The sequence below is a fragment of the Trachymyrmex septentrionalis genome, unplaced genomic scaffold (genome assembly GCF_001594115.1).
Source record: "Trachymyrmex septentrionalis isolate Tsep2-gDNA-1 unplaced genomic scaffold, Tsep1.0 scaffold7, whole genome shotgun sequence".
Classification (NCBI taxonomy): Eukaryota; Metazoa; Arthropoda; class Insecta; order Hymenoptera; family Formicidae; genus Trachymyrmex; species Trachymyrmex septentrionalis.
Genome location: NW_017305884.1, coordinates 4,085,022 through 4,097,450, shown reverse-complemented (window position 1 = coordinate 4,097,450; position 12,429 = coordinate 4,085,022). Strand labels below are relative to the sequence as shown.

At 27.6% G+C, this 12,429-nt stretch overlaps 1 protein-coding gene across 1 annotated transcript in view; it reads left to right on the top strand.

Annotated features, from left to right (window-relative positions):
- The window catches only part of LOC108753415, a 48,316-nt gene that overhangs the window by 30,741 nt on the left and 5,146 nt on the right, over positions 1–12,429 (top strand). Inside the window, 22 exon segments of the mRNA XM_018494956.1 lie at positions 105–591; positions 920–1,158; positions 1,505–1,857; positions 2,081–2,361; positions 2,629–2,816; positions 2,989–3,156; positions 3,512–3,664; positions 3,944–4,537; positions 5,614–5,772; positions 6,141–6,621; positions 6,877–7,115; positions 7,573–7,943; positions 8,104–8,381; positions 8,537–8,715; positions 8,899–9,069; positions 9,440–9,589; positions 9,673–9,751; positions 10,152–10,669; positions 10,899–11,060; positions 11,183–11,482; positions 11,592–11,775; positions 12,027–12,183. Of these exon segments, the coding sequence (XP_018350458.1) occupies positions 105–591; positions 920–1,158; positions 1,505–1,857; positions 2,081–2,361; positions 2,629–2,816; positions 2,989–3,156; positions 3,512–3,664; positions 3,944–4,537; positions 5,614–5,772; positions 6,141–6,621; positions 6,877–7,115; positions 7,573–7,943; positions 8,104–8,381; positions 8,537–8,715; positions 8,899–9,069; positions 9,440–9,589; positions 9,673–9,751; positions 10,152–10,669; positions 10,899–11,060; positions 11,183–11,482; positions 11,592–11,775; positions 12,027–12,183 (5,891 nt within the window).

The window sequence follows — 12,429 nt, the reverse complement described above, 5'->3', positions numbered from 1 at the left end:
TAAATTCTACCATATTGTGAGTGTCAAAAAAGTTTAATTGTCGATATATTTTCTTGCCTGAAATTTTTTTGCTTTAATATATATGTGAAACATTTGCTTTTAAGAACACCTGGTGGTAAAACCTGGGATGTTTTCGGCCCAAGCAACTTAATGTCTACGTATTTAGTAGCCTTTGTGATTGCGGAATTCAATCAAATTGAAAACGTTACAAATTCATTTGAATTTAAAGTATGGTCTAAACCATCCACCATCGATCAGACTAATTATGCGTTAAAAATTGGTACTGCAGCCCTCGATTTGTTTAGTGAAAAGTTTAATCAAAATTATACATTTCCTAAAATGGACATGGTGGCCATTCCTGACTTTGATGCCGGAGCTATGGAAAATTGGGGATTGGTAACATATCGCGAAAGCCGAATGCTGTACGATGAGAAAGAATCATCGGCGTTAGCTCAGCAAGATGTGGCTTCCGTGGTCGCTCACGAACTTACGCATATGTGGTTCGGAAATTTAGTAACACCACAATGGTGGAGCTACCTTTGGCTTAGCGAAGCGTTTGCCTCATACTTTGAATATTTCGGTACCGCACTGGTAAGACTGAAGATTTTATTGTATTTTATATAACCATCATCGAATATAGTTAAAATATAATTTTGAAAAGAAAAACGAGATTTATATAAATGTCATAAATTTAATTAATTTTTTTACAAAATTTAATTTTGCTCAATCCATGTAATCATACATTACATTAACATTCTTAAAAATAAATGATTGATTCATCTCGACATTCATAATAATATCAAAAAATGTAAAAAAAAGTCTTATTTTTACAAAATTTTTTAACATTTTTTTACATTATTTTACAAAAATTCAATTAATAAATTTTGCTTTTGTATTCTAACACTTTTATTTGTTATAGCTTGAGGATACATGGAACATGGCGGAACAATTCGTGGTAGATCAACATCAACCTGCATTAATAGCGGACGGTCTTGAATCTTCTCTTCCGATGACTCGGGACGTTTTTAGTACATCGCAAATCGAAGAAGTGGGAGATACTATTACCTATTTTAAAGGAGCCAGTATTCTACGTATGATGAGCCACGTATTTGGAAACGAAATTTTCGAAGAAGCATTGCGCAGCTATATAAAAAATAAGTAAGTACAGTAAACTATTATTGTATTTTAGAAAAATTAATTAATTTACTAAAAGATATTCGATTTTAAAATATTTATTGAAAAAACTGCATAACTTATAAAATCAGGAATAGTTTGTGAGAACAACTATTTTAATTAAATATACAAATCTTTTTTTTTTAATTTAGCCTTTATTATTAATTTAACATATATTATTTTTTACGCAAGAAATTGATTTATTACTATACTCGATTATATATTGTATAGATTAAAATCATTTTAAATCACTGATATCTCATAAAATCTCTTAATGTCTCTTTCCCTTAATACGTTTGAAGGATTATTACAAACATAATACATCTTTTAGCAAAGAGAAAGGATTAGGCCATCCAGACACTTTATGGGAAGCAGTAAAATCAAGTTTATATATTGATGTAAAAACAATAATGGATTCTTGGACTACAAAAGCCGGATACCCTGTTGTAACAATCGCTATTAATGACAACGGTATAATGAATATTACTCAAGAACGCTTTCTTCTGAGAAATTTGAATGAAACTTCTACGGATACCACTTGGTATGTCCCAATCACGTTTACTACACAAACAGATCCAGATTTCGATAACACAATTCCAAAATATTGGATATCTACCAAAAGAAGTACCGCTTATTACGAAATTAATCCAGAAGACTGGATTATATTCAACATTCAATCATCAGGTTAGTATAGAATAGTGTTTTTAACTACACAAAAATAACATATAGAGCTATATGTGAATATGTGATAGTAATATCTAATACACGTTATTTTATTAGACAATTATACTATTATTATATGTTAATTATTAAATTGTTATTAATTGATAGAATGTATTATATTAAAAAAATACTTTGACAAAATAATTTTGTGACTAAAACATTAATTTTGATATTTTTATTACAGGTTTTTATCGTGTTAATTATGACAGCCGTGGATGGCAAAAGATTTTCAATGTCTTGAAACACGGCAACCTGGATGATATTCATGTATTAAATAGAGCCGGCATTGTAGATGATCTATTAAATCTGGGTAGAGCAAAATATCTAAATTATGATACGATTTTAGAAGGATTGAGTTATCTTAAAAGGGAAACTAATTATCTGCCCTTTAAAGCAGCATTTAATGGTTTCGAATACCTAAATAGGCGATTTACAGGACACGACATTCAACATCCTTTTATCAAGGTTTATTTTTGTTAATTACAGAACACTAATTTCCACATATAATTAAACAAACAAACTTATTTTAATTATAACAGAAATTCTCAACTATAATTGTCTATCATACAAATTTTTTTGAATAATTTGCAATTTCTTTTTTTATAAAATTATTTAAATGCACATTCAAGCAATTAGAATTATAAGATATTTATATAAATTCAAGTAAAAAATATAAAAAATCTGTTATACATATTATTTTATAACAATATTTATTTTATATTTCTTTTCTAGAGCTATATCTCGTCTCTTATCGATGGCATAAACGCTCAACTAGGATATGAAGATCAGGAATATGATGATAGATTAACAGTTTTGTTACGACAAGAAGTCAATAATTGGCTCTGTAAGCTTGGCAATGATGAATGTATAAACAATTATGCAGAGAAATACAAAAAATGGAAAGGAGATGCTACTACTCGGTAAGAAACATTCTGTCATTTTTTTGAGATCTTCATAGTATATACATATGATATAAAATAAAATATAATAAAATTTAGTATTCAAGTAGCCTCTAAGTATCTTTATAAGATGTGTGTGTATGTGTGTGTGCGCATTATATATATATACATTAAATTGTTAAATATTTAATAGTATCAAACCGAACGAAAGACCCACAGCATATTATGTAGCCATAAGACACGGAACTTTTGAAGACTGGGATTTTTTGTGGAATGAATATGTTCATTCCAATTGTGCGACCGACAAAATTGTTATCTTAAAGGCTTTGGGATACAGTCAGAATACCACCATCTTGGAAAAGTAAGGCTTGAAATATACTCTGAAACGTGATTGAACTATCGCTACCGCTCGATGTATAGAAGTACTATTGTTTAAGATAGCAAAATAAAGATATATTGTAATACTTATTATAGATAATAAGTTATCTAGAAACAACTTAAACGTTTTCTAATTAATTGATATAATTAAGAATTTACATTAATAATATACAAGTAATTTAAATTTTTTAACATTTCTTGGTAGCGTTAATTTGACTTATATGTATAATCGTAGTTATAATTCCGATAGAAAAAAATTACGATAAAATTTAAGCAAATATTGTATGTACGCTATATAATATTTTCTTACAAAATTTATTTCTATTATTTTCGTGTAGATATCTGAACTCTGCCATTAGCAGTTATAGTACTAGCCGAATTCGTAAACAGGACAGTACAAGCGTCTTTGCAGCCGTTTATAATTCTGGCCTCCTTGGCGCGGAATATGTTCTTGACTTTGTGGAAAAATATCATCAACAGATGGAAGAATAGTAAGTTATTTTTATAATGCAGTCATTTTATACAATATTAATTCATAAAGAAAAACAGAATATAAGTACTTAATATTTTAATCACATAAATAAACGCGAGGTATAATATTTTAATAATGCACCTGCATACTAAAATGCATTATACATAATATAGTCTATAAAATATATTTTTTCAAGTTATTTTGAGCTTTACAAAATATTATTTAAACGATATCAACGGATATATTAAAAAAATCATTTTATTTCGTTGATATTATATACATATAACTTTCCGTTTAGCTACGGAGGACAGGGTACAATAGCCGCAATCCTCAATGGAGCATCGCAGCATTTCTCTACCGAAAATTTAGTAAACAAATTCGAAAAATTCATAAACGCTCACAAAACAAACTTCTCGTCAATTCAAAAATCTCTGGAGTACTCCTTAAAAGTCGCTAAATATGAATTAGACTGGTATAACTCCTATTCGGTATCTGCAACTCAATGGCTACAAACATACGACAACTTAGCATTTCGCCTACCCAGCAATATAAATCCTAAACATTACTTCATTTCTCTTACGCCTCATCTCAATGGCAATTTTACCTTCGATGGAAAAGTGACGATCAAAGCCGACGTTATACAACCAACAAATCAGATTATTTTACACTTGTCGGAAATTGAACCTTACGAAGTAATCGTGAAAGCCAATCAAACAGAAGTAGAACAATTAAAGACAAAATTCGTAGACCGATATGAATTCTACGTTATATATCTCAAAAAAGAACTAACTGCTGGAACAAAATTGAACATCAAAATCAAATACACAGGTCATTTGAATGCTGAACTTCGTGGCTTTTACAAAAGTTCTTACGTGAGTGAAAAAGGAACTAGGTAATGTTGAACATTATTATTATATTATTTATTCAATTTGTGCAAGTTATCATTAAATATTTACTTGAATATTCTTTTCTATTTTAAGAAATTCGCGTTTTTATAAAAAATATTTCTTTACACTTCTTATCTCTTGTCTCCTCTAATTTTTTAAATCTATTTGCTAAAAATAGTAACTTAATAAGTAGTAAAGAAATATTTTTTATATCTTATTTTCTTTTTATTTAAAATAACTCTAATATTTACGCTGCGCGGAGATTTACATCATAGAAGTCAGAAAAAATAGAAGAAGTAGGGATAATTTGCACACAACTGCTCTGTTATATGCTTTTATATTATATTAGTATTCTGTTACAATTTTAGTTCTTTACTGTAATTATTAATAAAATTGCTGTTAGTTAAATCAATGTAGTAAATAGCGCAATCATATATTATAACCTACATAAAATGATTATTATAGATATTGCAATAATGATTATTTAGTGATATATAAGTGTAGAGAGATAGTAATAGAGATAGTAATAGAGTAGATAGTAATAGAGTAGAGCAAAATACAAGTGCTTAGCTTATAATCTTTATTCATCTTAATGTCATGTATTGTATATGGGATATATATGGCATTTTTAGCGGACAGAATTTACTCAAAGCATTCAAAGTGCGCGGATTGAATTCCGTGCATTAAATACAATAGTGCATTACAATATTACATGTACCTTATATCGTAACACTTGTAATATATGCAAAATATTATAATTAATATCTATTATTTTATATACATATTTATTATTCTTGTTCCTTAATAAAACTTTGTAAACACATTTTAAGTTATTGTGTCATTTTACGTCTTATTTCTAAGCATTATTTGTAAGTTTATCATGAGCCACACATCTTACCTATGAGTAGTCATATATCCCACCTCTATAGACAGTACAAAGTTTTTACCGGTATAGTTCATTTAGCGTAAATAATACAGTAAATAATACTTGACAGATTAAGTTTTTGTTAGATGCGACGTATATATCGGAGTTACATTGACAAAAATTTTTTCATTAAAAATTAAATGTTTGATGTACTAGATGGCTTGCAGCCTCGCACATGGAACCCGTTAGCGCCAGAAAAATGTTCCCTTGCTTTGATGAACCAGCAATGAAAGCGAATTTCACTATTCAAGTTATCGTACGAGAAAATGGTTACAAACCTATCAGTAATACGGCGGAACACGTGCTAAGGATAATGTATGCACAATGTATTTCTTAAAAAGAATTTAATTGAATCTCTTTCTTACAACTTTGCATTAATTGCAAACACATTTTATTTTAATATTGTTATTATTATGATTTTTATCTCTAATAGAAAGGAAAATGAAACCTGATTAATAAATATTAATATCAATAAAATGTTAATATTAATATCTCTTTTGATGACAAACGTGTGCTTTAAATATGTTGTGTGTGTTTTGAATATTAATTTATTAAAAAATATTACAGTGTTAACAATAGAGAACATTATAAGTACATTTGCCATTTTAAGAACAAAATTGACATGACTGTTAAATCTCATTGAAACACAAAAATTAAAAAAAGTTCTTAAAAAATTGTTGCAGCGATGATGGTGCATCATATACCTTCTCCGAATCAGTACCGATGTCGACATATTTAGTGGCAGTTCTCGTTTCCGATTTCGAGTCTAAATCTAACGAAACTAACGGAATTAAATTATCTGTATACGCACGTCCCAATGCCATCAATCAAACCGACTACGCTCTATCTGTAATGTCTCAATTGATAAACTTCTACGAAACGACATACCAGCAAAAATATCCACTTACAAAACTCTATATGGCTGCGCTGCCCGATTTCGGAGCAGGAGCAATGGAAAATTGGGGCCTTTTAACATACAGAGAAACGAGTATGTTATATGACGAGAATCATTCGCCGATCACAAATAAACAAGATATCAGAAACGTGATTGCTCATGAACTCGCACATCAATGGTTTGGAAATTTGGTCAGTCCTCTATGGTGGAAGTATGTGTGGTTGAATGAGGGATTTGCTAGATACTTCGAATATCACGCTCCTGCTCGTGTACGTAATTAATACACTCCGCCGATGTAATGCCAATTTATTACATTTGAAATTTAAATCTTTAATACATATAGAATTTTTCAAAGAATTAAAGAAAGGTTTATAATTTTTTTAGACTGCAAATACGTCAATTACAATCTTTTTTACATATACATATCTTTCTACATTTTAGTATAATAATAAAATAAAAATAAAAATATTGCGCTTAAGTAATAAATATTTCTTTAAATAATAAATTTATTATTTACATTCCAGGCGTTTAATGACGAGACGTTGGAATCGCAATTTGTGGTTGACCAAGTACATTCTGCTTTCAAAGCAGACAGTTCTTCCTCTACACATCCCATGAGTCAAAATGTAACAACTAATCGTGAAATTCAGAGTATATTTGACACAATCACTTATAACAAAGGTGGTAGCATATTAAGAATGATCGAAAAAACATATGGAACTGACGTGTTTAACGATGCATTAATTGACTATCTTAACAAACGGTATATAATACGATAATATCTTTCTTATAATAAATATTCTTTTAACAAATTGAACGTTTTTCATTTTTAATAATGATAATGTTGTCAAACATTTACTGAATTAATTATTGTACATTAATTATGTTTTAGTCATAGATAAATATAGCTAAATAAATGTATGTTTTGAATTTGTAAAATGTAATTAATATTTTCATATCTCTAATTATTTGTGCATAAACATATTATCGGCTAAATTTAAATATTATTACAGTATAAAAGAAATTTTTAATTAACTGAATAATTTTTTAATATATTAAATATTAATATGTTAATATGTTTAATATATTTTTAATGTAGTTAAATTTTAGCAAGAAAACAAATTTAATTATAACAATTAAATTATAACAATTTAAAATTTTATTTTTTGAACGGATATTTTTATTAAGAAGAATAAATCACTTTTTAATTAATTTTTTAGAAAATATAACGTTGCCACACCGGACCACTTGTATGCATCACTTCAACTAAAAGTAGATGAGAAAGGATTAAAAGATGATGTCAAAGTTATCTTAGACACGTGGACAACTCAACCTGGCTATCCCATTGTTAATGTCTCTGTTTCAACAAATTTTATATTTTTGGAACAAAAACGGTTCTTCCCTAAAGAACATGAGAATACAACTGATGATACTATATGGCACATCCCAATTACATGGGCAGTAGTTCAGAATACTTCAGATTATTTTAATACCACGCCGAAATTTTGGTTGACAAAAAAAGCGACAATGAAAAGAAAACAATCGGACTTATCACCAGAATCACTTTTAATATTCAACAATCAGCAATCAGGTAATTATGCAAATCAAATTAGGAACTAACACAAATCAGAAAGAATGACAAATATAAAAATTTTTATATTTAATAATTTTTAATGTACGGATCTGCATTATTTGATGATATTCGCTATTTTGAGATTTTTGCATTTACAAATATTTATATTTGTTTTTAGGTTATTACCGTGTAAATTATAACAAACCACATTGGCTGAAGCTGATTGATTATCTTAAAACCCAGGACATTCAAACAATTCACGAAATCAATCGTGCAGCATTAATTGATGATCTTATGAACCTTGCAAGAGCAGACTATATTGATTACGAAACTGTTATATCTGCTACAATGTATTTGGAAAGAGAAAATAATTATTTCCCCTGGCGTGCATTCTTCAATAATCTGCCTTACTTAAACAATCGTTTTGTAGGACGCGATAATGAAGACATATATAAAGTACGTATGTCACAATTATATAAATCAAATTTTATTTTAAGTTGCAAATTTATTTTAACTTTTGAATCGTTATTCAATTTTTTTTATGTTTATTTTTACAAGAATTTTATAAACAATTCCGTAGAGAAAGGTTAATATGTATGATTTTCTTTTAGAAATGGTTAACATCGTTAATAGAAAAACTTTACGCACGAATTGGCTTTGAAGATTACAGCGATGATGATCTTACTAAGATATTAAGAATACACACTCGCAAATGGGCTTGTAAATTAGATGTAGCTGATTGTAAATTTTCCGCTGCAAAATATTTCGAACAGAAACAACGTTCAGAAATGTGAGTCCAAAAACAAATTAAAATATATTCCTTTTCTTCTTTAGTATAAAGCTGTTCTATAGTACATAATTTTGATATATAATTACACACACAATTAAAAACATAAAGATACAAATAAAAATGATATATATATATATATACATAATATCATATCAACTATTTAAATTATTGATTTTCTTACAGAATACCTCCAAATTACCGCGATGTTGTTTACTGTACAGCCATGAGAATGGACAAGACAAATAAAAGTTACACTTTTCTCTGGAATGAGTATTTAAATAGCAATGTGATCACAGATAAGCTTGTAATTCTTAATTCATTGGCTTGTTCAGAAAATAAAGATGTTTTAAAAATGTAAGTATGCATAATTATATTCTTTTTTTTATCTGTAAGTATTATCTGTCAAGAAGTTATAAAAAATAATTGAATAGCATTCGTAAAGTATATCTACACTTATCAATTATTTTATAAAATAACAGTATATGTTGTATAAAAATTACAAGGATATAATTTATTCATAAATTTTCTAATATTTATATTTATGATGCCGTTCTATTAACTTTATGAATAACAGACAATTTATTAACTAATTTTTTTAAAAATTGTAATGCTAAACTAATTGCATTAGTGATAATAAATTTATTTATTATTTCTTATATTAAATAAATTAAATTTATATAATTGAATAATTAAATTTATTTATTATTCCTTATATTAAATAAAGGTTGTTACGGGAGGCAGCCACGGAGAATTCACAAATACGGTATCAAGATAGTGCAAAAGTATTCTCAAGCGTTTACGATGAGAGTTTAGTTGGCGTTGAAGTTGTCATGGAAGTAATTGAAACGTATTACGATGATATACTGCACCGAAAGTAAGTAAATAACACTTTGTACAATAAAAATTCTAATACTGCAATATAATAAATATCGTTCTTATTTGTGTGTGTGTTTACAGTTTTAATGATTCTACCAAAATTGCAAATATAGTGAACGCATTGGCAAGCAGATTATCTACTTATGATCTCTACAATCAGGTAATTTATTATGTCATTTTAATTTAATTTTATTTAATCAAAATTGCAAGAAAAATATCTATATCAAATTTTAAAAATTTTTTATAAAAAACAATATAATTAAATAATTTTTCTGCATATATACGTGATATACATTTTATTAAATATTAAATTAAGAAAACAATTTAATAATAAAAGAAAATATTTGTAATATTAATAAAGCTTTATTTAAATTTACGTAAAAAATGTCAATTCTTTAAACTCGTTGAAGTACAAAACTTTTCTGTGTTATAATTTTTATATTTTATCAAATATTTATATAAATAAGACAAATTCTTAATAAAATATAGTTTAAATGAATTCTTCATATTATAATTAATCAACTAATATTTATTTAATAAAATTTTTTTTTTACTCGTAGTACCAAAAATTACTCGACTGGTTGGTTCAAAAAGAACCAGAATTCAAGAACTCTGTCACTTCTTATTTAGCAACGGCGAAAAATGAATTTGATTGGTATGAAAGAAAAGTTCCAGGAATTTTTAAAACATTGGACACTCTATTTCCCAGCAATACGTATCGCTTACCAAAAACGCTCAATCCAAATCTGTATAATATATCTCTTACACCTTACATGGAAAAGGGCACTTTCACAGGGAAAGTAAAAATACACATGACAGTTCAGGAAAACACTACTTTGATAGCTCTCAATGCTCACAAACTCAACATCTTAAGTGTCAAAGTCTTTAGAAATGACTCAGAAATAAATGTACAAAATTATACGACAAAACATATCCCACAACAACTAAGAATATATTTATCCAGCTACGTACATACAAATGAAAAAATAATAGCGGAAATCCAATTTAACGGAATTCTTAATGATGAAATGAATGGATTTTATCGTAGTTCGTATGTCGATAGTGACGGAGTGCAACAGTGAGTATAACATTCGTTATTATAATATACAATATTAATAAATAATACATATATCTAATATAATTTATTTAAAAAAATGAAAGCGTTTTGTAATCTCACTTTTCAACTTTTTAATTGAACTGTTATCACTTATGACTTAACATAAATGTTGATACGTAAAAATATTTAATAATATTTATAATTAATTATACTAGTTTTAATTTAATTTGATTTGTTAATTTTTTTATAGTTGGCTGGCTACAACACAGTTTGAGCCTACGTATGCTAGACAAGCTTTCCCCTGTTTCGACGAACCAGCGTTTAAATCAAATTTCACAATTAACATTCAAAGGCTAAATAATTATACTTCGCTAAGTAATATGCCACGCTTAACAGAAACTAAAGATCCAAAGTAATTATAAATGGAAATATATTTAACAAACTTTTTACTACTACTGCATGTTTCGCAGAATAATTTTCAAGTATAAAAAAATACCTAAATCAATAACATTATATTAATTATTTACTATTTAGGAACGATAGTTATATGTGGGACACATTCGCCACTACCAATGTCAGTATGTCAACATACTTGGTTGCATTTGTTGTCTCTAAATTTAAATCAGCGGTTGAGCCTGACAACGTAACTCTCAACGTATGGGGTAGACCAGAAGTCGCGGCATATGGCAAATACGCTCGAAATATCAGCATAGCAATTATTGACGTATTGCAAAATATTACGGACATTAATTATGCTTTACCTAAGCTGGACTTAATAGGAATTCCAGACTTCTCTATGGGCGCAATGGAAAACTGGGGCCTTGCTACTTTCCGGTAATAATATTACTTTTTCTTAATAATTATTGAAATAGGTATATGTTATCTATTCAAATTTAGATTTTAAGTAACTAATTTTGTATAAATAATCTAATTCTTTTATCAGCGAATATGGACTTTTCTACGACAAAAATGAAACTACAGCTACATATGAAAAATATATAATTACCGTAATAGCGCATGAACTTACTCATATGTGGTTTGGAGATCTCGTTACTTGCGATTGGTGGGATTATATTTGGCTTAACGAAGGTTTCGCGCAATATTTCGAGTCGTTCACATCTGATCGAGTACGTAATATTTTATATTTGAAATATAACGAATCATTTTTCTTTAAAAATTTGAGAAATCAACTAACATTTAATTCTTTTTTACTTTTAAAATTTTCTCAAATTTTTAAAAGAACGTGCCCGTTTACTGTGAAAAATTCAATTGTACAGTAATTTTTTAAAATAATATAAAGAACGCAGATATTATAAATAACAATATAATTATAAGTAACAAATAATTTTCAAATAGTAATAAAATTTCTATCCTCTAGATATTACCAGACTACAACTTCATGGATCAATTCGTGGTTTACGAGGTACATTCTGCTCTGTCACAAGATGCTTCGGTTTCAACACATCCAATGACAAATCCTGTTGAAACACCGGACGAAATAGCTGGTATTTTTGACTACGTCACTTACGGAAAATGTATGTATAATATTATATCATATAAAAATTATAATAATTAAAATATGTAATGTATAATATTAAACATATACACACTTATACAAAATATAAAATTGTTATTATGTAAAAAATTATTATGTGTAATTATTATTTGAAAATTTACTATTATAAACTTATTATTCCGAAAGCAATTAAAATATCAGAACAATTTTGTTTTTCCATTACAAATTACTTTATTATTAAATTAAGTAATTTATATATGTACAT